At 36.1% G+C, this 25,937-nt stretch overlaps 1 protein-coding gene across 1 annotated transcript in view; it reads right to left on the reverse strand.

Annotated features, from left to right (window-relative positions):
• The window catches only part of PXDN (peroxidasin), an 86,438-nt gene that overhangs the window by 55,155 nt on the left and 5,346 nt on the right, over positions 1-25,937 (reverse strand). Inside the window, exons 2-3 of the mRNA XM_074819970.1 lie at positions 4,206-4,277; positions 2,523-2,594 (exon numbers count right to left, since the gene is read on the reverse strand). Coding sequence (XP_074676071.1) covers positions 2,523-2,594; positions 4,206-4,277 — 144 coding nt within the window. The remainder of the gene's footprint in view (positions 1-2,522; positions 2,595-4,205; positions 4,278-25,937) is intronic.

Genomic DNA, 25,937 nt, shown 5'->3' on the forward strand with positions numbered 1-25,937 from the left:
TTATAGCACTGTCAAAATTTCAATTACATAAAGAACAAGATAACAAATATTCCTAAAAAATAAGATTCAAAAATCATGTGTATAATTCTACTTTTATAATGTAAAGACCAAGTTTTAAAATTACAAATACTTTTAATATACAGAAATTTGAGAAAATATCATTGCTCTTTGTCAAAATTTGTTCTTCAGACAGACAATTCTGAAAACATATATACCTCATAAAACTCTAAGCTCAGTTTCATAAATAGTACAAGAAGCATTTGAAAATTCTAGGGCTTCTTTGACACTTGCTGGAAAAGTTTTGTCTGAAAGCACAAAAACTGATCGTCAGTAGAGATACAGGAATGGGCCTTGACATCTCTCTCTCAAACAGTGGCTTTTTTTTAAAATAAATGTGCTGTATTTTGTTTTATACTTACATATTTTATATATAACTATATAGTTACAAATATTTTTATACAGGTATATGTTCATATTAATAATAGTTATACATTTTATATTTACATATATTTTGCTAAATCAAAGTCACTGAGAAATGACAGATTTTCTAAAACTACTCAGTGAATTATACATTTTTGGAAACATCTACGATCCAGTACTTGAGTTCTCATAAGAACACAAGTACCATCATGGTCCAATGATCTCATTTATGAAACATGACAATTAGGTTTGCAAATATGCATAAGATCGGGCCATAGAAAACCTCAATTATTCCAGATGATTTGGCTTTATAATATTAAATTCTGAACAATATTTTGAACTTTTGTACAAACTCTCCCCGCTAATTTCTACTTCAGTTGATCCGACTGGGAGAAAAATGGTCTGTTTTGTCCCCTTTGTTCCACAGAATACAGGTATCATGTACTTACTCAGCTGAAATTTTCACAGCTGAACTGTATTTATTTGGTACACTCAAGCCTTCTGTATTATGATTACCTGACCAGTACCAGCATTTTTATAACTGTAAGGATGTACAGTTTAAAGCTAAACATTTATATCACAGCCACTGAAACAGGCAAAAAGATCTTTTTAAAGTCTATTTTAGCAAAACAGGGGATGGCTTTAAAGAAGAGCTCTCTGCAGTTAAATGAACTACCACATTGAACTTCATATTCAAATTTTCCAGAGAACAAGAGGAAAAGGAAAAGATCTTCCTCATAACAATATAGACATAGATAAACATTACTACATGTATATGAAAACAAATCATAGTTCACTTATCTCTTTTCATTCTTTTATTGAGCTGAACAGAGTGCATATTTGAGTTTTATCTCAGGTCTACTACAACTAGACAAAGGCAAGCATGTGAAAACAAATAACTAATAAGAACAAAGTAGTATTTTTGCACAGTTGCTGACTATGGAAATAAGCTTAGACATCTTGAATTAGTAGACCTTACATACTCCACTACCAGATCTGCCATACAAACACATCTTGTAACAAATACGATCATCATGGACTTAATTAATTCATTGGGGATTGTCTCTTCAATATTCTTTTTCCTCCTACTGCATATAGATTAAGTAGTGTTATTACTGAAAGACAATAGACATAAAAATCAGACCCAGAAATGTAATCAAACACAGCTTGGAAAATCAGGAAACGCATCTGCACAAATTCATGTGATTTTTATTTTCTTCCCTTCTGTCACCTCCTTAGAGCTATTCAGGCTACAGTCTTGAAAACTAAATGGAAAATTAAGTTTCTGAATTGCTTCCAAAACACTGAAATCTCAAAGTGACCATTTTTTTCTGTACAGCATTCAAACAACGATCAATACTCCAAGACAATGGAGAGAAACTTTTCTGCATGACATTACAAAAGGTGGATTCCAGAGACAAGATGACAACTTACTATTCACCTTCAGTTTTTTATACAGATAAAATAGCATTTTTAATGTCTTTTTTTTATTTTGATAATTAATACACTTGATATGTTTGGTAACAATGGGAGGAGTTAGTCTTAAAATATACAAGGTGCCTCAAGACATAGAAATTATGGCAAATCATATAGGTACTTTTCTATTTTGTGCTTGACTTAATTTGTCTCTTACAAATTTATACTGCATTCAGTGAACAATTTAGGAGTAGTTAAAAAGCTTACATAAGTTACAAGCTTCTGCAGACACAAATCTTGGACTAGCTGCTTTTAAACCACTTTCCAAAACACAAACTTAAAAAGTACCTCTATGAAGGTTTCAGTGAACCTTTAAAGACGTGACTTCCTAAAACTTTCAACATGTCCCTTTTTAAATTATCTTTTAAAATCATATAGTAAACAGCAACTAGTAAATCCCTTAAAATCTACTGCCCAAAATATCAATTTTATATTAGCAAGTATCAAAGCACCTGCTTAAAGATTCACAATTGCCCGCACTCCATAAATTAATTTCACAGATTTCCAAAGTAGTTTATCTCCTGATATAGTGAGTCAGATTAAAACACAACCTCAGATTAAAACACTTTCCCATTGAAGAAGTTCAGTTACACATTGACACAAAAAGTAACATTCATTTAACTTACAGATATTTCAGATTTTCAAGGTCTTCAAATGCCCCACTAGGTATTCTTTTGATTTGATTGTTGTTTAGAAGCCTATTAAAAGAAATAGCCATTTACTTTAACATACAGGAACAGTAGGGGGGAAAAAAGTGTAATAGCTGGTGTAATGTAACAATGAAGGAAAACTTAAAAGAATAACAAAACAAAACTCTTCTTCCCCTAACAGTAACTGTTAAAAGAAAAAAAAAGTGATGTGCTTGCAGCTGCTCAGTCACTACCTTGCAGGAGAAAACTGAAAAAATTAGACAGAAATAAAAAAAAAAAAAAAGAAAAAAAAATCTAAAACCTGAAATTATGTGGCTTTTTGTAGGTGTCTGAGAAGATGATGAAGGGGAAAAAATCTTGGTCTCAAGTCTACACATCAGTTTGAGATTGATAAAATCAAGATTAACAAATTTGTCATCAGGAGGTGCATTTAAGTGACTTCTCCTACATGTTTCTTAGCAATACTCTGTGCACTGGGCCTTTTACATCACACAGGAACACAACTGTCTGATTCAAGATTTGCGCTCATCCCTTATGCAGTGCTTTTATGAAGAGAATGGAATCCAAACTTAATGAATCCTGTCTTTATTTGGGACTTCTGGATCTCAGATCAGTTATTTGGACAGTAAAACCTGAGGCCGGATATCTGACAGAAATTGTAATTCAAAACTGGGGGTCATCTGCAAACAGAGATGTGATCAAAGGTGACTGGCAGCAGCAATAGTAGTAAAAACTAGTAAAAACGTCTTGGTAGCATGGATTTGGACAATATACTTTTGGGGGAAAGTCCAATTGTTTCTTCTTGTGTGACTATACAGTACAAGATGTCTCAATACGTTTATTGCTATGTGCTTCCAGGATAAATACATAATAGTGATCCAAAGCTCACTGATACCACTACTGTATTTCAGTTCATACACTATTTGTATTCTAGAAAACAGTCTAATTTGCAATCATAAATTACATAACTGTCCATGTTAATTCCTCCTCATTTCTGCTAATCTATATAGAAGAGAAACATGCATGCATTTGTTCAAAAGGGGTGTCTGAAGGAATGACAAAAGAGATACTAAGTTAAAACTATAATACACATACTATTTGCACTATGGTTTGTAAAAAGTCTTAGAAAACACGAACTTTCTTTGCAAACATCTATGATAACAAAGACCTCTATAAAAGGCAGCCCAGTAGGAACAAAAACTTCCAATTACTGCCAGTCCTGGCAAGCACATTAGAATAGGAAAGTTAAAAACATTAGAGTTTGTCAAATATTTTGCAACTACACCACATTTGCACATCAGAGCCTTTGAACAGCTTTGTTGTAATTCCAAGATTTATTATGTGATATTCCACCAAAGTCATTTAGCACAATTTGGAAAAAAATATATAGTAAAGGTCTGTATCGTTCATACCTCCAATTAAAGTATGTTAATAAAACATTAGGATGTAAATAATTTCCTTTTTTATTTTAATAGATGTATACCTGGCTTTGCTTTCAAATACTTTGGGCCTAAACCCCAATTCCCTCACCTGTGTAAATACTAAAGCTGAAATTTGTGAGACTACTTACCTATGATAAGTGAGCAAATTTGGCACATTATCAAATTAATCACATTAAATCAAAAGGGAAAAGGGCTTTAAGGTTGAAAAAGGACTTACAGTGTGTTCAGATTTTTAAGCCGTCTAAACTCTCCAGGCTGGATTTCTTTAATCCTGTTAAATCTTAGGTCTCTGTAGAATAAAGAAAGAAACATGTTATAAAAAAATCTATGTATTTTTTCATATGAAAAACTGAACTAATCACAAGTCTTTTGTGACCACCATGACCAGCTGCTGTCCATAAACCCTAGCTTTTGACCAAAGGAGAAGGCAAAATAAATCCAAATTTGACAAATTTAATCAGAGGATTGACCAAATCCAGCCTCAGCGGTCAATGCTGAAGGCTGTTATCTAAGCTGAACCTGTGGTCATGAAGGATGTTCTCTTCCACAGTGAAGCAACTTGTAATGGGATGTTGAATTGTGTTTCACGAAATTGAATTGTCTCTGTGTTTTAAAAGCTGCTTGTAAATAATACAGTATACAAAAAATGCTTGTAAATAAACAGTTATAGAAAAATTGGGACCAGAAAAAAGCTCAAGAAAACAGAGACAGCTTTCAAGACTTTTAAGCTACTCCGTTCCTTTGGTTTGGGTAAGGAGGCTTAAGTGCCTTATGTTGTCTGGCTTTTAAAACCTGCAAATCCAGCTGCCTAAAGATACTTATTTTCTTACTTAATTTTACCTTCTCTTCATATTTTATGTTTTTATCATCTTCAGTTTCTTGTTAGATCTATAGCTTAATAATAACTTCTCCAAGAAGAAGGAAACCAATCTCTCAAGTGAGGTGCTGCAGAGCGAGCAGGGACAGGGAGCGAGGCTGGCAGCAGCGCAGGGGTGTGGGGAAATGCCACAGCTGTGCCAGCCTCACACCTCTTGCCAGCTGAAAGAAGGCGGCAGCGTTTTCCACCTCTGCCCACCTCCTGTCCTCCCCTGGCTCTGAGTCACATGGCCTTGCTGCTTGCTTGCGCTGGCTGTCATGTTCCCAGCAGCTCAGAAACTGTTTTAACCAACGCATCAGGACCAGCAATAAACCCATGCAGAAAACACAAAACAAAACAAAACAAAACAAAAAAAAACCCCAGGAACTAATTTTCTGCCTGATTAGCAAATGGGCCTGAATGGGCTTCCTGGGAGGCCAAACGGGTGAGAGAGGGACTGCGAGGAAACCAAGGGAAAAGAAGGAGGGCAGTAGGTCTGTCCTCTTCCCTAGCAGCAGACCAAGGACACCAGGACCTTATAGTCTCTGGCAATCAAACAGAAGGGAAGCAAACGGAAAGTAAGTAAAATCTGAAAGACAGTGATCACACTTACTGCACTGTCCTTCCTAGAACACACACGTACCAATTGCTTTCAGAAAGCAGGACATAAACATGTCATAATTTCAATCTTTGCACCAAAACCAGTCCTAATTAAAACATAAATATGCACTGAATTTTAACAGGTAATATGTTATCAAGAAATCTCTCTGGAATTCGGTATTTAGTCAAAGGAAATATAGAAAAGCAGACAAAAAGTCAGCTGAATACTAATCCCATATAACCCCACTGGCTGAGCTCGTTCTAATGGGGGGTGTAGTTGCCTGTAGTCTTTTGCAAAGAGCATACTTAAGCATCATTCCTCATGAATCAGTCCATCAGGGCTTATTCCGCTCTGGAATAACGGCCTCTGAAGGACTTTTTCTACACAAGTGGTTTAGGATGTGGCCTACTGTTCATTGTAAGAAAAGGATTAGACATGTGGTTTTGTTTGCATTACACTCTACCAAAATATTTGATCGGTGACTGGAATAAATGAGGGGTGCAAACTGCCATCCCTTACTTAGATGTGTTGTTAAACTGCCTGTAGACATGAAGGACAGCCCCCTCGCTCAACTCCCAGCTGAACAGAGGATTTCCAGATTTAGAAGCACAAATTGTCATAGCTTGAATTTGTTCTTTACAAAAGCACCTCCTTTAGTTATAGCTAAACCGCATTATGTGGTATTTATCACTCATACAACAAATACTCTCTTATCACACATGAAACACACATGTCCCTAATGAGAAAGATGGTGCCTATGAGTCACTGAATCTCAGGTCCCGAGGTTTCCTAAACAAGCATTGAATGTCATAGCCTGCACACAGAGAAGATACAGCAGATCCCTCTATAAGCATCATTGGACATGACATTCTACTTTACTGAGAGCTTTTTCTAGATTATGTGAAAGTTTATTGTGTTTCAAGGAAGCATTTTAATTTTGATTAAAATAATGAAAACTGCAAAAATCCAATATTCATGAATGGAATATTGAAAACTGAGTATTTTTCAAAAACCTCAAAATACCATTATAACTAGCAATATTAAGCTCCTAAACAACACAGGACTTCTCAAATTTTGGTTTTTTTTTTTAAAGTTCCACAATTAAAAATAAATCTTTATCCAAAGTAGGCATAGACAGAATGCAAAATATCTTTTAGATATAAAAGAATATGTATAAAAATAAATATAAAAGAATCCATAAGAAAAGCAAGCCTATTCCCTACAGTGAAGCAAAGCTGATAAGTACGTAACTTTCACAAATGCAATGAAGGAGCCAGTCCTCTGAGTCATCATCAAAATGAGCACCCTTTTGATGTGTCAAATCCATTCTGCAGTAACTCACTAGGATAACTACAGATTAGCAACACCAATCAAAATAATTTATATTATTTTATTATTGCTGCATATTGTGATACCTTATCACAACTCCTGACACTATTGCCCTTCTCATAATAAGTTAAGGCTAAATAATACATCATGTATGAAACCCTAGCCATTTGTTTTCATTCTACATAAAGGTATTGAAAAAGAGCCGTAATAAAACACAGCATCCAAATTTTCTCTAGAGCCCAGTGCATTTGGTATCTGTAAATAAAATGTTTCATGGAAAACTACGATGACAACAATACTTTTTCATGTATTTCATAAAGATTAATTATATGTTTTTGTTTAAAGTTAGTACTACAGTTACCTGAAAATTGAAGAAAAAACAACATCAATCTTGCTAAAATGTAGGATTACGATTTTGGTACATTCCTTCAAAAGGAAATGTCATTAATTTTTCAGCACAAAATCCCCCAAAATAAAGAGTGAGGCAGATCACAAATGCAGCTCAAAATAAAGAATACACAACTTCTTTTGTTTCAATTATAGTTCATGAGGTCTTTCTTGTACACAGAAGATAAAAGTTGTTAAACCATAACCACTGTGATTTCTCAAGAAGAAATTCTGTCAAACTGTCTTAATTTCCTCATAAAACAGTATAATAAACCAAGTGGGTAAAGGAAATGGAGTATACATTGCATACATTAGTTTAAGGGTTTTGATACAGGGCATTCACATAAACAAAGCAGAGAAATATGGTTTAGAAGAAATCTCTGTAAACCATGTGTGCAACTGGTAGGGAAAAAGAGGATAAGCAAAGACTAGTTATTGAACTGAAAGGTTGTATGAGGTAGAATCAGGCAGAAATCTGCCCTAAGGTATTCAATATTTTAAGACAAGGTTGGTAGAAGGAAAAATAAGCTTATGAAGTTTGCAGATAGTGGTAAATTTGGAGTGGCTGCAACTATTCTGGAAGATGTTTGAGATGTGAAACAAGCCTGAAGTTATAAATCCCTAAGTGGAAATAATTAACTGAACATCAGTGAGACAGGGAAGAATCACCAGCCACTAGTTCTTTCAAAGCCAATTAAGGTTTCAACAGATGACGAAAAAAAAAACTAAAAGGCCTCAGTCACCACTGCCATACCATTGTAGGAAAAAAAAATATTCCACACTCAATAGGAGCACCATTTCTCAGGCTTGAAATGTCATCCTCCCATGGTACAGACCTCATGTCCAGCTTATGAGAACTGGCCATATTTCAGGGGACAGGAGAAGAGCTCAGAGCAAAAGCTAACAGCAACCAGAGCACAGGGAAACATCCCCTTGGAGAGTGAATAGCAGGAATGTGTTAACCTGAAAAATGAGTAAGGATCGCTCAAGCAGGCCATTATGATCCAGATCATCAAAGACATTTTATGTTGCTGTAATAAGGTATGGTTAATCAGTATGATGAGGTTTCTTGTCTCTTTTCTTTCAGACTAGGTCCTGCCCAACCATGCTGCCACATGACTTTTTACTCACAAAAGCCTGTTCCCTGCCCATTCATTTCTCTTTCACCTTTTTTGTTGTTCCCCATTTTGACTGCATCCTGACTGTATGCTGTGCTTCGGGGCTCAGCAAGCCTGACTTCCACTGACTGGTCAGAGTGCACCAAAAGGTTAAATCAAACAGCAGACTGAGGGAGTCCACCCCAGTTGCTGACTGTCATTTTTCCCCCTTCCTAATCTCTAAATAATAAATGAAACAACCAATAAAAATTATGCAAACACCTGTGATGATGGCATGGGATTTTAGGGCACTATAATAACTTTTGCATAATAACCCAAACCTAAATTTGGTGCATTTAGTTTTTCAAATCAAAAATCTAGTTCATTTAGCTCCTAATTCAGATTGTCTCCTTTATTATGTGTTTCGCAGTGAAAATATTTACTCCTTGAAATTATATCTAGACAACATAATAATACTTTTTGGGAAGAGTATGCTACTGCTGCTTTCTTGTATTGAATTCTCTTAGCTTGTGGTCCCGTACCTACGCATTTTCCTTCAGAGAAGTTCTGCCTGACATCCCAAAATACTTTGCTAATAGTGTTATCTCTTAGCTCTTGTTCTCAAACACTGCCACATCTATGTAAAAAGTCATTACAATGAAAATTCACTTTCCCGTCTACATAAAGCCCTAAAACTTTTGTTTCTGACAATTCACAAAGACAGCCTAAATACTAATGGTTACCGTTTTCCTCCTTCTTGCACCCCTCCACAGCTTAACGATTTTAAATTGTAAAAATACACTTCAGTCATACAGACTTCCACAGAAGCTAAGCCCATCACTTTGAAACATTACATCTCCCCTGAATAACACAAACAAAACAACATGGTGACGATTCCTAGTAAACCAAATACTCTCAGGATTATTTTCCTGGCCCCACATCATCTGCTCTGTGCTAATTCATGGAGTGTGACCAGGAAATGTTCGGCAGAACACAAGGCTGCGTGGGCCAGGACTATGCCAGGGAACATGCTGACAATTTAGCACTTGGACGCCCCTGAGAGCTGCATTCCAGCGCCTGGGAACAGTCAGGGTGCCACTGCCCCACGAACAGCCGTGGCTCAGGAAGCGTGCCCAGCAGTACGCAGCAAACAGGGTGCACATACACAGTCACTTAGCAGGCTTTCTATGCACCGTTATGTGAACGAGGTTTTATGAAAATCTGTAAGATCTAGATGTATGGCCTATAAATAAATACAATATTCGTATGTTTTCTTTTCTGGGACAAAGCAAATGAGAACTGTGCTGCAGACACTTTTTGTCTGGATGAAAATAAACACTGTACCTAATAAATTATTTATTTGAACTAACTGCATCCACTTGTCTCCCCCCTTAGACTGCCCATTCTTTACAACAGTAAACTATTTCTAATTTAGCATTGAATATTAACCTTTAACAATACCTTTATTTTAATTAAACACAGTGAAAACTTCTAAATATGTAACTATTAAAAAACATTACGCAACTGTTACTGTCCCATACAATCCAATGCTCCCGTGGCAGCTGCTGGCACTCCAGCATACCCTATTTAAAGTTTGCTCTGACAGTGAGCAGTAATGCAAACTGTGGGTTCTCTGTTTACACATCCTGATGGGGCAAGGCATCATTTGGACATAGAAATTTATTACAAGTTTACAAAATAATAGTTTCTAAAATGAATAAAGTAATAAATACTAAAAGGCATTAATGAATATTTAGATTATGAAAATCACACAGGATACACAACAATACAGCTTTCAAATACACTGACCTTAAACATCAAGAAACCTACCAGAAAAGTCAATTAAAGAAGTTTCATATCACCTTCTGTTTGAAATACAGGAATCCCTTTTAGAGAAGGGACTGTTTTTACTCAGAAAAACCATGCCCTGAAATTAAAACTATTTTTTTAATTAGAAATACATTAAGTGCAGTTTACCTTTGTTCTTTTGTTTTCTAATTATTGCAAAACAACATACGGGGAGGAGAGTTAAGCCTTTACATTTCATTATCTTTATAAAAGATTAGACTTGCTGTGCTTCAATAATCTTATTTCACATTCCTTTTTGCATAAGATTCTGTTGCTTCATAAAACTATGAACTGTAGATCAAGCTGTGGATAATGACACCAAAACATGTCACCCCCAGTCACCACCTCACTGACAATAACCTATGTGATGTGAACTAATAAGCACTCACTAATCAGCAGCTAAAACAAAAGGTGTTCTCCTAAGCAGGGCAAACAGGCAAATTGTTTATGAAGAATTGCTGGAGCAGCAGCAGGACAGAGGACACCAGGGTTTCTCCTCTGCTTGCTCCACCTCAGCCATGTCCTTCTCATCTCTGCCTCCAGACTGGTAGCCTGGCATTTATTAGGGCTTGGAGGATTTCCCTGAGATCCATCCATTCATTGCTATAGAGAGAGTATATAGGAAATGGCTTTCCATTTTTTCAATTTTAATTTGTGTCAGAAAAAATCACCATGACTCAAAACATTATATTAAGATCTTTAATTAAAAAAAAAGGAAAACCAAAAAATAACATGTTAAAGCTACTGCTTCATACCTAGCCATGTCTCTCTCTCTATACACACCTAATTAGCCAGTTCTAACATGGATATAGAAACACTATATCATGTGATGATTTAATTAAAAACATTCATCTTGTGACATAATGTATGTATGCAAAGCATACCGTCAGGTCATCAGCAAAGAACTCTATATGTCACACTCAAATCTAACACAAATGCTGCAATTACAAAGATTTCAAATCTCTGTACCCCAACTACAAGTATTCTTGCCATTTTTAATGGTTATGCAAGTTTTTTATTATACAGTCTTCTATGAATTAATTCTAATGCACTTAAATCCAAATGCAGAAGCTTTCAGAACACTAAATAAAACACTTCATAAGAGCAAAGACAGCTGAAAACATTCAGAATTTTGGTTATCCATCTGCCATCTTCCTGGCTGCAGGATGGAAAAAAAACCTGAAGGCTCATTTGCTAGGGTATAACAACAAGATTTACAAAATGTAACATGAGGAAATAGTTTCCAGCCTTTACAGTTAGAATCACCAGCATACCTCCCAAATAATGATATGTGCAAAATCTTAGACTAAAGTAAGGGAGATAACTTACTGTGCTTTGGACACTTTTTGTTGTATTATTAAAAAATGCTTGAGAGAACTCCATATGCAAATGCAAAGTTTTAGGCACAATGTGTAATTTCATCTTCTGTTATAGCCCTCCTGATTTTGATAAAGATCAATGCAAAAACAGTCTATCAATCCTATTTTCCTCTCAGTTTAAAGAATAAATTTTAAATAATACATTTATCTCTTACTGTTTTCACTGTTGAGGCTGAAGAGAACAAGTAGGTAGTCTAACCAAGCATTCATTGCTTGTACTAACTCCAAATAATTCTGTGACATAGACTATGTCTTACTTAGTACTTTTTGGGTAGACCTACTGTTCCACATCACCTGTATTTCCAAACTTTAGAATATCCCTTTAATCATTTGGTAATCTCCCAGCATGTGTCATAAATTTTTCTTGTCCGAAAATGAAAATATTCACTTACTTCACTTCATAAAATTAGATGCAATCAACAGAACAAACTAAACACCATGTTATACTTATACTTACTAAGTTTGCTCTGGAGGACTGTTTCCCAGCATACCGCTTTCAGGTATAATAGATTATAAATCACATTCATATGTTCATGCTAAGAAACACTACCTGAAAATCAGACTAAGTGAAACAAACAAAAAAAAAAACTCAAAAAAAAGTAGAGCTTGCAAGTTCCTCCAAAAACAGAATCCATCAAGACAGAATAAAACCAAAGCCTCAGAGTTACCATTGGCAAACTAGAACAATGCATTTAAACTCAAGTTTAGAAGATCTGCATTTGCATTAGCCCATCATATTGAAGGTATCTGATTTCATACTTTAAATTGAAAATATTTGTATATCTTTTAGCTTTGGACAAGAAAAAGGCAATGTGGATTAAACCAACATAGTTGTATAATACACTGATGTTTGAAACATGATGTTGACACATTGATGACTTCTATTATCAGTCTTCATTAAAAAGAAAAATGCTGAAGCATTTACCAATGAAATCAAATCTTGATTTAGGACACGAACAAACTTAAATTCAGAGATATTTCCTCAGATAAGCAAAATCACCACAGCAGCAAAATGGAAATATCTGAAAGGAAACTACTGTCTTAAGTATCTTAAAAACTGAAAGGTTCTCAAATGCTAAGTGTGGATCATAAAAAAACAAGCCCTGTGCCCAACCCCCTGCCTCAAAGGTAGACACTTTTACATGGTCCAGTGAAAACTATTTAAAGCTAAAAATCTTTCTCTATATGTGATTGTAAACTGTATGGTAATATAATCTTTATTACTTTGACAAATTAAAAGGAGGCGGAGGCTTTGATTTGGTAAGAATCAGCAGGAATAATGCAAACTACTTTCAAAGGACGGATTTCTCACTGTTATAGCTTTCTGATATTGAGAGACATAAAAAGTCTGAATATGTGAAAGTCAGTATATGTGAAAGGCAATGTGCTCATTCATATTACTGATCTGTAAGGCTAGTTATGAAATGTTGATTGGCAACAAGAATTGAAAAACAGAAGAATAACTATGCTTTCAGCTGTGTGATAAATACTGAATCTGGAAAAAAGTGTAAACTACTTAATCTCCTTTTCCTTTAAAAAAAGGAGGGAACAATTTAATAGGTAAATATTAGATTTGTAGATCTATTAGATTTAACAGGTTAAATTAATGATCTAAATTCAAGAATGACCATTGCATTTATCATTTGTTTAGCTCTCTTCAAATGTTTTAATAAGGTAGGAATTGCCATAACTGGATCACTTTGCCATTGACAAATTCAACAGAAAATGAGAGAAAAACATTATTTCTAACCTTTGAAGATTAATACTACCCAGCAGAAATATCCTATACCATAAATGCCAAACTACTATGTTTCTCAACACAGAACAAAAGATCTGCAAATGCCAGCAAGACTACATTGCTTATGTCTACTTTATTCTTATTCTTTTTTTATTCAAGGTCATCCCAGCAGGAAATGAAAAACAGCCATCAGCATAGTAAAAACATTCAAACAGAGCAGAGCATGAAAATTGCACAAAAGAGGTTATATAATCAAGTCAGTGCAGTAACTGGATGATGTCAATGGCACTTTAATGCTGCTTTAACTACTGCTCTGTAAAAAAATGTGTCACTTTGTTGAACAAAGAGAAGGCCACCACTTTAAAAAAATAAAACCAAACCCCACTTTCAGCTATAGAACTACTTATAGTAATCCTCACTGCTAGCAGCGTTAACATTTTCTAGAATACCAGAGGAACCAAGAGGGGGGTTTTTTTGCCTGGTTTTAAGATTTAGTCCTAGTGATTGTTTTACAAACAAAATTACATCGTTCTTTTTCTTGGCAATTAATTTTCTGGATTAATTCTTGCCCAGTCTAATTACTAGATACAAGATGTGATTTTCTCAAATTCACATTGAGAGATTTTTATTATCTGTACACCAGCACTCAGCATATAAAATAAAGCCACTGCATTTTTAGATGGGAAAATAAAACATAATTCTTGCATGGTGAGTGGGTATCATAGTCAATAATATTTAGTACACCATAATTTTAGTAAAAGAAGTAAATGGTAGGATCACAGAAATATTGACATCTGTAGAACAGGATGCAGAACATTTGGCAGTACTCACCTTGATCATAAAACCATGCTTATGAAAATATAAAGAATTAAACCTGGATGATCTACCAATTAAAGTAATAACTGATTTGCACAAATATGTAAGATTTGTTGAAAGGGACTTTGATTTAATAAGTCTTAAAAAAATATATTTATCAGGTACAGCTTTGGTGAATGGAAAGCTTATGATACAGCTTTCTCCAAGAGCTAAGGATTTGTTTTAACTAACAATTATTTTGCCATTAGAGTTGAAAGGAAAACATTTAAATGTGAACTCAATGAAAAGCAATACAGTATTGTCTTACTAAGTCTGTAGATCCCTCTGCTGCCCTTGTTGCCAATTTTTCCAACCAGCTATGCAGTGCCATTAATAGGACTCAAGCGGGATTTGCTGGTTCAAAGTTTTAGGCGTGGAGGCTTAATTGTCAAGAATTATACATGGAAATTTTACTCTGGCATGAACATGGCTCTTTGTCTCATCCACTTTCAGAGTCTTCCAAAATCCATCCACTACAGAAATACTGTATTTTGAAATCAGAAATTTTATTTTATCATTTATTCTAATTCTCATGCTATCATAACACAAATAAAAACAAAACAAAAAAACCCCAAACCAAACCACCCCCCCCCCAAAACACACAACCAAAAACCCCTCCTTTTAAGAGTATGGGTAGATTTATAAGAGATGTAATGCTATTTGTGCAGTCTGAAGAAATAACAAGAGAATGTAAAATCTGTCTTTAATCCTCTCGGGGATATATTTCTAAACCCAAACAATGAAAAGGTTGTTGACAGTACAGTCATATGATTTATTACTGATTGTTTTTGACAGAAATATCCTTGGGAAAGGGCTGCTTTTTTGTCCTGCATTTGTGCCATGCCCAATAAAATAGGTCATGATAGCTGTGCATGAGTGCTGTGCTAACACAAATACATGATGGTTAAGGTCTTGGACAAAGCAAAGAGTGAACTAATGGTTGGCACATTCTGTATTGTAAAGACCCACTGATACATCAAAATATTTTTAGAGGATTAGCAACAGTTGGAGGTGCAACCTCTTCTTGGTTTTCTTCTCAATAATATGGTTTCAACTGTACTTTTCAATCAAAAAAAAAGAGTTTCTCCTCTACAGTAGACTAAAGAAGACACCAAAATGGGGAGCTGACTGGTTTATGGCATACCATGAACCACTGAAACAAATGCAGTAACAGTTTTATTTGGTTTTGTAGTTAATAGTCATGTGAATTACTAATGTGAAAACTCCAGAGAAATACTGCTTTTATGCTATACCCATAAATTAGTCTTTCCCCCCCCATCTACCATTTTGCAAAATAAATAATGTTTCTGTACTTCTCTGTCTCACAGGGATGCTTAAGTCTAAACTCTATATCCAGGAAATATTGATATTCTCAGAGGAAAGAACTGAATGCCAGAAAGAAACATTATCATCCCCTGACCTCCCACACAGGACAAGTCACACAACAGTAGAGAAGTTCCTGTCAAGCTAATTATTGCTGTCAGAGCTGAACCATCCCTTTGAGAGATATATAAAACTGTGATTCAGAAAGACCACGAATCAAGCAAAACTAAATGACTTGCTAGTCATTCTAGTAGTTAACTATATTCACTGTTAAAAATGGAATAGTCCCACCCTGCTTCCAGCTTGAGCGTGTTTATCTTCAGTTTCTTATCACTAGAAGTAAATGGCTGTGAGTAGTACTGACCATTTTTCTTAAAACAGATCCAGAGGAGCTATGCACTGAAGCTCATACATGATTTTCTTTTGCAGCAGCTCTTAAAGATTTAAAAATAAATAAATACATAAATCCTAAAACTTCAAACATGGGTGGGAAGGAAAATATACTCATAATTCTTTGTAATTTTTCTGATTTTGTTCTATGGCAGATTAGTTCTTCCTTTCTTTACTGTCAGGAAAATGGATGAAGGTGCAGTGCAAGCAAATGAGTGTGTATATTCATAAAAGAAAATACGCACTGATACAGAAGATTAACCTGCATTTTACCAGACTGACAGAGATCACATCCCTTCCTAAGCCTCCTTCCAGCTCTGACACTTCAGCCCGTCTCCCCCACAGGAGTACCCAGCTGCGTACAGCCCGCACTGGGTGAGTATCAGCACAGAGCTGAGGGCAATGAACTCTTAGCTGCAGAAGATCCTACAGCTGAAAACAGGGATGTGAGTGCTGGAAAAGAAATAACAGACTGGGCCAGTAAACCAGTATACTAGTACGGAAGTGTGATTTCTCCATCAGTGCAGTTCTGGGGGCTTTTTTTTCCTTGAGGCAGGAAGCCTCATTGATACAGTGCATGTAAGCTTGCATTATATTTATTATACCAGTAAATAACATCTAGCAATGCCAATGACCTTACTAAAGAATGCCCATTTTGTCTCCTTCAGTTCAAAAAGAAGTCTCACAGTACAAGATCAACAACAAGCCAAAGGATGTGGAAAATTGAAGGAATTGCTGCATCTAAAAATAACATCTAAATTTGACTCAAAAGCATTTATTCATCGTAAATCTATGCGTCACTTTTCCCTCTCTACTAGGCGGATATTATCGGAACGTACTTCCAACCATTATGTACTTTCCAGCTATTTCCAATACAGAGATTGCCATATTAGATTCAGACAGACTCAAAGGTGGTGGTAGAATTTATCTAGATACTTGTTCTTATAGAATGCTAAGGACATTTTACTATTAATATGGAAAGTGCTATTGACTTGCATAAAGACTGAAAACAAAAATTCAGGTAGTCCATCACTTGGCTGCAGACCGGCTTCCTGGTTTCAAAGTGACAACTCTTCCTTCCACTTTACAGAAAATCCCAGGTCATCTCACTCTAGAGGCTGTAGCTCATGGATTTGTATTTTCTGCTTCCTGAGTTTAACAGCAGGCTGCCAGAGCAGGTAAGTTAGCTATTTTCTTGCTCTGCCTCCAGCTCCTCCTGCTTCTGGCAAAGCAAACTCAGAACCAGAACTGGAGTGACAGGGCTGCATTAGGGCTCCTCCGATCTTTATCTCCTCATTCCGTAGCAGTGCAGACAGCCTTAGGACAGGCATCTATGTGTTCCTGTCTCCTAGGAGAAGAGAAGCTGCTTTCTGCCTACAAAGAGCAGTGGAAGCTGCCACTAGAAGAAGACGTTTCAACCTTAAAGTACCCAACTGAGTGACTTTCAGTGAAGGGAATCTCTGGGAGCAGAGATTATTCCTTTTTCTTCTTGCTATGTCCATCCTAACATCAATATCAAAACTATAAACAATAAACAACTAAAGCCAATTTAGAGCTACTACTCATTTCCCACTCCTGATTCCTACTCATTAGGGAAAATAATCCAACAACACGTAGACTCAATCAATAACCATCACATTTTACCTCACATGCTGAAACTAGGACCGAACTGAATAAAATGCCGACAACTTCTTTCCCTGCACATTTATTTTCTTCTTTCTCTATTTAAAGTAAATCTGCATAAAGAGAGATAAAACAACTTGGAAAACTGGATTGCTGTGAATTATGGATGTGTCTGAAATTTCCAGATAAGTGTTACTAGTCTTGTGTGTTTGTTAGTTGTTTAAAATTCCAGTGGCCTCAGGACATCACATCTACTTTGCTTTAAGTCATGCACCCTCTTCCAAACAGTTCTAATATTGGCAGTATTAAGTCAACAATTAATTAGAAAGCACTTTTTACCATCTCTGTAACTACTTCATCACATTAACAAAGTACTAAAAATACCAGAAAAAAGCACTGAAACACTTTTAGACACTTTTGTGTTGCTCCTAAGGCCAAAAAGTTAATTTCTGAGTATAAGCAAAGACAATTCTGTACTACTTAAGTCTTCACAGTTTAATGACATTTTAAAAGTAATTATTCAACCTGATTTTTCCATTTTGAACACATTTCAACTTACGTCCTTGTTTCCATCACCCCTTATCAGTTACCATCTAGCTGTCACTCAGGCCATATAAATACCTTTTGGGCCATGTGGAGAGCAATTTCACAGGCTCCCCAGTAGCACATTACCACTAACATGGACTCTCAAGGGGTCTTTCCTAGTGTTCAAACAGAAAGGAAAATGCTTTCAACCACATGTGTATGCAAAAAATGGGGAAAAGTTAAAATACTTGATTAGTCTTGCCAAAGTAGAATGAAAAATAATATTAGAAATATCTCTAAAACTTTAAATTAAATATAAACCTGCCTTTTAGGAAAATCAGATGCTTTAAAATAAATACTTAGCATGACAACTCAATACATGTGAGATTAATTAAAAATTAATTCAAATTCTAAACGTTTCCAAAGGCAGACATTTGCTTTTGCTGCCAGGCAGGAGCAGCATGCCTGGGGAAGCACAGAGAGGGGGGCAGGTGGCTCGTGCTTCCCTGGCAAGGAGGGAAAGTGGAAAGGGTTTCTGCAAGGAGGTCTCAGCGAAGGCATTTACAGTCCTCTGTGTGCGCAGAACCCGGCCCTTTAAGTTGTATCACAAACTCGGCTGATTTTTAAGGTTTTCCCTGAGGGCAGACCTATTTGAGTGAGGCCCCAGGGGCTGGTTAACAGGTTCCCTCAGGAAGCAGTTCCTCCCCTTCTGCCAGACCACGTTTTCACCATTGCTAACACGAGTGGCCACAGACATCACAGGCCACAAAATCAGGGACATGATTCAAGTGAAACCAAATGTTTTTCCCTTGTTTAACTCAGCTAACTCTGAGAACTGACTGAGAAGATCCAGGGCAGGAACAAGCCACTACTGTTGGCACCCAGGAGCCATAAGAAACCCAAGTACCACTCACAGGGTGTTCCTGAGTTGGGTTTTTCTTAACGGCAAAGGGGTACAATCTCTATTTCTTAAATTAAAACAGAAAATTGAAACAAGTAGGTACATATTAGCATTAATATACTAAATAAACCAGCTACCTATATACATTACTTACTATTTTCTTGTAATATTCAGTATAAATAGTCATTTCAAAAAAAGAAGTTGGAGTACTATCTGTAGTCAGAAGTTTAAAAAAAAAAAATCTTAATTTCAACAGCAGATATATCTACCAAGTACTTTTCAGCTTTGAATAACAGATTCTTAGAATGTTTCTACTACCCAAAAATACATATTTACATGTCTTGGAAATGTATAAACTGTGAGTATTCCACTTGACTAAGAACACTGTCATATATATGGCTTAAAAGCCAGTGAAAAAATTCTTTCCCATAAATATTATTCACCAAATTTTAAGTTCACCTGAAAAAGAATCCTCTTGGACCCACAACTAAACTATCATTGCTGTAAGACTGGTCAGAAGTACAAATATACCCTCTGATCCAGAGGCCAATTTATGGCTGGGATTTCCACAAATACTTAAGACACCTTAAGCAGAATGTAAGAAGCGGAGGAGTGCAAGCCACAAACCCAGCATTTAAACCTCTTAAGCGCATAAATTTCTACTGGCAAAGTTTCCTTCCTGATGTCCAAAGACATCAGATGTTGGGCTACTAGAGTAGTGTCATGGCTGAAATCTCTTCTCAGAGATTATACACTTGCTCTTGTCTCAGGAGGGACAAATCATTCCCATATCTAAACTATAAGGCTAAAGATAAGGCTGAGCTGAATGGACATTTTACTTCTAATATTTTATTTAGCACTCAGGAAAAAGAATAGCCTAGGTTTTAAAAATTGCTTTAAATAAAGTATAGGAGGTGTTTCTATACTAAGAAAGGTCTTTACAGATCTTTAATAATTGCTTGGTAGCAATTATTTACACTCCTGACAGCTATGTCTTCAATCTACACATAAAACATGCTCTATTTATACATAAAAGGCTAACTAGCGAACATTTTAATTGATTTACTTTAGCTGACTCTACCCCCTACATAGGTACTATTACACTTACTAAAGCTTTGCCCAGACCTATAAAATTAAATCAGAAAGTTAATGACTTGAATCTGGCCAGAGCAAACCACCTACTCACATAATCAAATTGCTCTCATTGGCTTTTGCAGCCCTGTTGCAGCTCTGCTGCTCTTCCTGCCTGATGGAAGTCTGTCCTTTCTCTGGCACTTTAAACCAAACACCTGGGCCTTTTTTACTGGAAACTGAGAGGGTTATCTAAGTCAAAGATCTGAATTTTATGATTCAGTTTATGTCTTTAAAAAATAACTTAAAATACACCCAACCTCTCAAATTTCTCAGTTCATCAAAATGCCATCAAGCCAAAACTTTTTTTCTTGAATCCAAGTTAGTTATTATCCCAAAGAGAGACAAAATAGCCCTTAAAAGGCATCCTGCTTTGATAGGCAGCTTCCCAGCAGCAAATCAATCACTGTGTATTTTTTATACATATATGTCACTCCATCAAACCGCGGTTCCGGCTTTTTACATTATCTTAGCATGTAAAGTGGCATATATTTGTATTTATTTTGAGATTTGAATGGCTCACTAGAGTTATCTGTGCACCAGAGCACTCGCTGCCCCACATATTTTCCAAAATATTTTTGAAAAATTAAAAAAAGCTTTCCTCATCGACCATTAAAACCTGGTAAGATTTTGATGCAGACACACTTTAAAGATTTGAATATTGAGGGCAGATTTCATCTGATTAGCATTAAATTTATCTGATTACCATGATAATCAGTCGTTAAATAGAAGCAACCATGAGATATCAGTGAGATTTTATATCGAAGTGGACAATCAAACCCATGTAAAAACAAAACTTCCGCTTTCTGTAGAGTGCAGTGGACCTTGGACAGAGGCTATATGCCTCAGAATTCAACTCCTCTTGAGAAGTCTGCATTGAATTTCATGCTGCCCCAACTATGCTTCACACTGCCTGGAGATAAGTCAAAGCAAGCATGGACTCACTTTTTCTAGATTCTTCCTCCTACGAAGGAAACCAGCAGACATATGGCTAACAAAAGACTATTAAATCCATCAGTCTAGCCAATACAATGCAAGTAACTTGACACTTAGCAGTCATCATCCTGCTTACCAAAAACAGTCATTAGTTAAGGTAATGCTGTGTATGAAGTAATATTCTTTTCCTTTTACAGACCAGCCAGGCAATGAGCAGACTGTTGTAATAAGTGATTTAAGGGGAAAGAATGCTGAAAGACAATGTTTCTGAAAAGTCTGGGGAGTGGCAATTGGAAAGAGAATAAAAGATCTGAAAGTTCGGACAACAACAGAGCACAACAGAAAAGGGAGCAATGTCACAGTCATTAAAACTAATTTTAGAGTTAAATACATATGCTCATCATTTTGCTTGGTAAAACACAGAAAAGATACAGAAAGAAACAAGAGAGAACACTACATTGTACCAAATTTCACAGTTTTGATTCTACAAGCTTTCACAAGGTTCAAGACACCATGCCGGTTGGTGCACAAACTCTTCAATGTCCTAATTTTCGCTAACCTGTGTAAATACAGATTAAACAAAAAGACAGGAAGCTGAGAGCCTACACTGGTCTCTCCTTCATGTGTCTTTCTCAAGAAGTTTGAGAATCTTTGTTATTTGCAATAAATTAAACATTCATTCAGTTTTCTTTTTAAAAGAATTGCTCAACTCTCATAGCAACAATAATAATTCCCTACCAAAAAAGAAGTGAAATTTGGCAGCCTGATAAGCAAAGGAAGGAAAAGGAAACATTTGAGTCATTCCATTGCAGCTCAGCCAGCTCTCATTGCACCATCTCTTTGGATTGTCTTGAAACTCTGCCCATGTTTGCAATAATAAAGCCTGTAAAGCTATTTTTGTTTTGGTTTTGTTTTTTTTCATCAAATCCAAATGGAACAAATGATATAGAGAATTTGGCTCTGTTTCCATTTTACTGTATACATACACACACATACACACAATATGTATAGCATGTGTGTGTATATAAACACAGACATGCACACAAGTATTTAAAATATTAACTTTTTTTTATCCATAAACTTTTCCAGAAGAACAAGCAACTATAAATATTTAGCTTGTGTGATATAGAGTTTAAATGTCACCTTTATAAATGGAGCTTTTCTGTAAGTGAAGTCTTAGCCTATAAGGCTATAAACACTCTGCCTTGCTGGAAAGGGACTCAGCAAATGTCCAAGCCCAGGAAGAATCAGAAGCCTGGGAATTACTCATGTATACAAAGCTAAGTATAAGTTCACATTTGCGAGATGGAGATCTAGAGTGTACAAAATATTTGATCACAAAATAATATATGAAGTGGGGAAAAATACTGTAAAAATACAATAAGCTTTGAAAGTCTCAGAAATATGAATCCAAAAGGAAATAATTGAAAAAACACCATTTTGAGAGATAAATCAAAATGGGTGAAAATTTACACTTTGTTTTTCAATTGTTCAAAATAGAATTTGGGCCTGAAAACATTCATCTAGCATTTTCATTTTACCCATTATACATAGCAAAATGTTCCTGTAAAAGGACTTTTTTAATTAAAAAAATAAAACATTATGCAATTTTTACACATCATGCACTATTTCTGTTCTTTTGTTATTTTCTGAATAGTTGTCTGCTATTTTTTCATGTCATAATAGCAATAGAAATTTCTTCCATTTTATTATCTTGTTTTCTTCCCACAGCTTCCTTCTATCTTTACCCTGAGCTCTGTTCTTTACTGGCTATACTTTCTATTTTTCTTTTCTGCTGGACTTTCAGTCTTTTAATTTAGGTTACTTACAAGCCAATCCATAACTACACGTGGGCAGCCTAACATTTATTTAATATCTAAATGACCAAGTTTTCTGCTGGTTAATGACATCTCCATCTCATCTCTTAATCAGCACTGACCTCACCTGGGAGAGAAGTCAGTAAGAGCTACTCAGAAAAATGGAGGAGGTTGAAATATTTATTAGTCTTATTTTTCTCTTAGGCATGTGTTTACCACAATGTTAGATGAGACAGTCACCCTTCTCCTTGCGTCTCAGATCCAGAACCTCCTGATGATGCAAGGGATAGGCGTCTCCCTGTTAGTTTTCCACCAGCCTTCTATGGGAATTAGGAGAGAAAGAGTTTATTTACTCATGTCCAAGCATCTATTTCTTACTCTGTCCAGACAGTAATCCCATGTTTCTCTCTTCTACTCAGAAATTCCTTAATTGATGTCCCTTATGCCCCTAAATTCCCCAAAGTAATGATGAAAATTGATATTACTTGTCACTTCTAATTTTGCTGTTGCTTGGGAAAACTGACTAACAGTAGAGGCACTGAAGTTATCTGTTAGTATAACCAGGAAGACAAAAAAATGTTTAAAACTGTGATTTTCAACTGAGGACCTAGACAACAATACCAAGCAATCCACTGATTTATATAATCTTCACGGCTTTCTAAAACCTTTCAGTAGAACAAATGAAAAAATCTTGTGCTGACCACAGTCCAAACTCCCAAAGTTTTGAGAATTAGAAGACAATCTTTTGAAACAGCTAGAGAGCAAATATCCTACACAGCCCTGATGACCATATAAAGAAATGTTGGTAGTAAATGGCAAATTTTCATAGTGGGTGAAGGTCACCAGTAGTTTCACAGAGAGCTGTAATGGGTTCTGTGTTGTTCAATTTATTCATAAATTGAAGAGAGATGAACAACAGAGAGAACAAAGTTTTGCTTATGATATTCATCTATTTTAATAAAATCTGACTAGGAAGAACAGCAGAAAGACCTGTCAACAGTCCATGAATGGCTATTAAAATACAGACCTAATGCAAGGGAAGTGATTCTCCCCATCTGCTCTGTGCTTGTGAAACCCCACTGTGTTCAGTTCTGGGGCCCCCAACATAAGAAGGACATGGACCTGTTGGAGCAGGTCCAGAGGAGGGCCACAAGGTTGATCAGAGGCCTAGAGTACCTCCCATATGAGGACAGGCTGAGAGAGTTGGGGATGTTCAGCCTGGAGAAGAGAAGGCTCAGGGGAGACCTTATAGTGGCCTTCCAGTATCTAAAGAGGGCTACAGGAAAGATGGGGAGGGACCCTTTATCAGGGGGTGTAGTGATAGGATGAGGAGTAACGGTTTTAAACTGAAAGAGGATAGATTTAGATTAGCTATAAGGAAGAAATTCATTACTGTGAGGGTGGTGAGGCACTGGAACAGGTTGCCCAGAGAAGTTGTGGATTGCCCATCCCTGGAAGTGTTCAAGGCCAGACTGGATGGGACATTGAGCAACCTGGTCTAGTGGAAGGTGTCCCTGCCCATGTCGGGAGTTGGAACTAGATGATATTTAAGGTCCCTTCCAACCCAAACCATTCTATGATTCTATGATAGTAATACGAAGTGATGTATATGGAGAAAAGCAAATTTTACAAATAAAATGGTAGGCCTAGAACTGATCATTACTATTTATGGACAAGATCTTAAGCTACCCTTGATAATTCCATTAAAACAACAGTTCTAGAGAAGAAAATATGATGTTGGGAATTATTAGGATAGGAACAGAAAATAAAAACACAAATGATCCTAACGCTGCTGTATAAATCCCCCGTTAGCCCACATACCACATCTGTCCATGTAAATACTAGGGAAAGTTATAATTCCCTCATGTCAAAACACAGCAGAGTGGAGAAGGAGTAGTTCAGATGATGAGAAGTTAAGGACATCAACCTTTCAATGAGAAGAATCCTCAGCTTTAAAAAGAAATGAATGGAGAAGCTTAGGATCAAAGGTCATAAAATCATGGCTGGCATTGAGATGACAGAGAAGGATCAAGTATTCACTGTCTCTTCCAACAGAAGAAATGGGGGCCACGGAGTGAAGCTAGCAACTTGCAGACTTCAAACAAAAGAAGAGAGCAATTTACACCATGTAGTTTGTGTGGTACTCCTTGTCACCAAAAGTTATCAGTGTAAGTTACAGCTAAATTAGTTGAAAAAAAGGAGGTTAAACAATATTTGGAGGAGAAATCCATCAAGATTTACATATAATATAGAAATAATCCTTAGACCACAAAATCCCTCAGAATCAAATTATTATGGAGATCAACCACTATTTACTGCTCAATGCTGTCTACTTGTTTATAAACTGCCCTTTCAGTCACCCTCAAAGAATAAATATTAGGTCAAATGGATCTTTGGTTTTACGCATTACAGACATCTTTCTGTAAATAAATACATATTTAGCATTTTAACACTCAAATGTTAAGTATTTACTGATCAAAAATACATCTTAGTAAAAAAGATGAAAACCAGAAATTATATTTATTAAATGTAACATAAGATAATGTATTCCTCTGATAAATGTAAGATACAATACTTGCAGGAAAGGATGGGTATGATTTCGCTCCACATATTTTCCCATTCTTCAACAAAGAATTTGATGAGGGTTAACTTGCTGCTGAGATGACAAAAATACTTTCCCACTAGAGGATCTAGTGACTTGCAGATACATTCTTTGAAACGAAGACTCATTTGGGCCTTCTGCTGCATTCCTCAGGAGCCTAATGTCTCCCGCTAAATGCCAAACACTCTGTCAATATTGTACCCTTCTGCCCCCTGCTAACAACCAAGCATATTCTGCAAGCTCTACAAATGTGTCCTTACACATTCATGCCTTGGTCCTGGCTCACTCCATCATGGCTTTAGCAATGTTCACATCCTACACACCCTCCACCGTTGCTTTGCTGGGGAGGTTTGGTATCATTTCAGTATCCATTTGATTTGTTGGTACTCAGAGAATAGGGCTTAATGTAGGAGAAATACTCTCCTTTTAGCAACAATTAACATGCTTTAAAGTTACTTTCTGTATTGTGTGTGACTCCTTAGCCCGATTTTTCCAAGTAGGTTCTTTCCTTTGAAAATACTACGAAAACATTATCTTCTGAAAAATATTTTAGGCTTTTGTTTAGACAAATAAATATCACCATCTACATACAGACGTTTAAAGTCCTTTCA

This window comes from Strix aluco, chromosome 3 (genome assembly GCF_031877795.1).
Source record: "Strix aluco isolate bStrAlu1 chromosome 3, bStrAlu1.hap1, whole genome shotgun sequence".
NCBI lineage: Eukaryota > Metazoa > Chordata > Aves > Strigiformes > Strigidae > Strix > Strix aluco.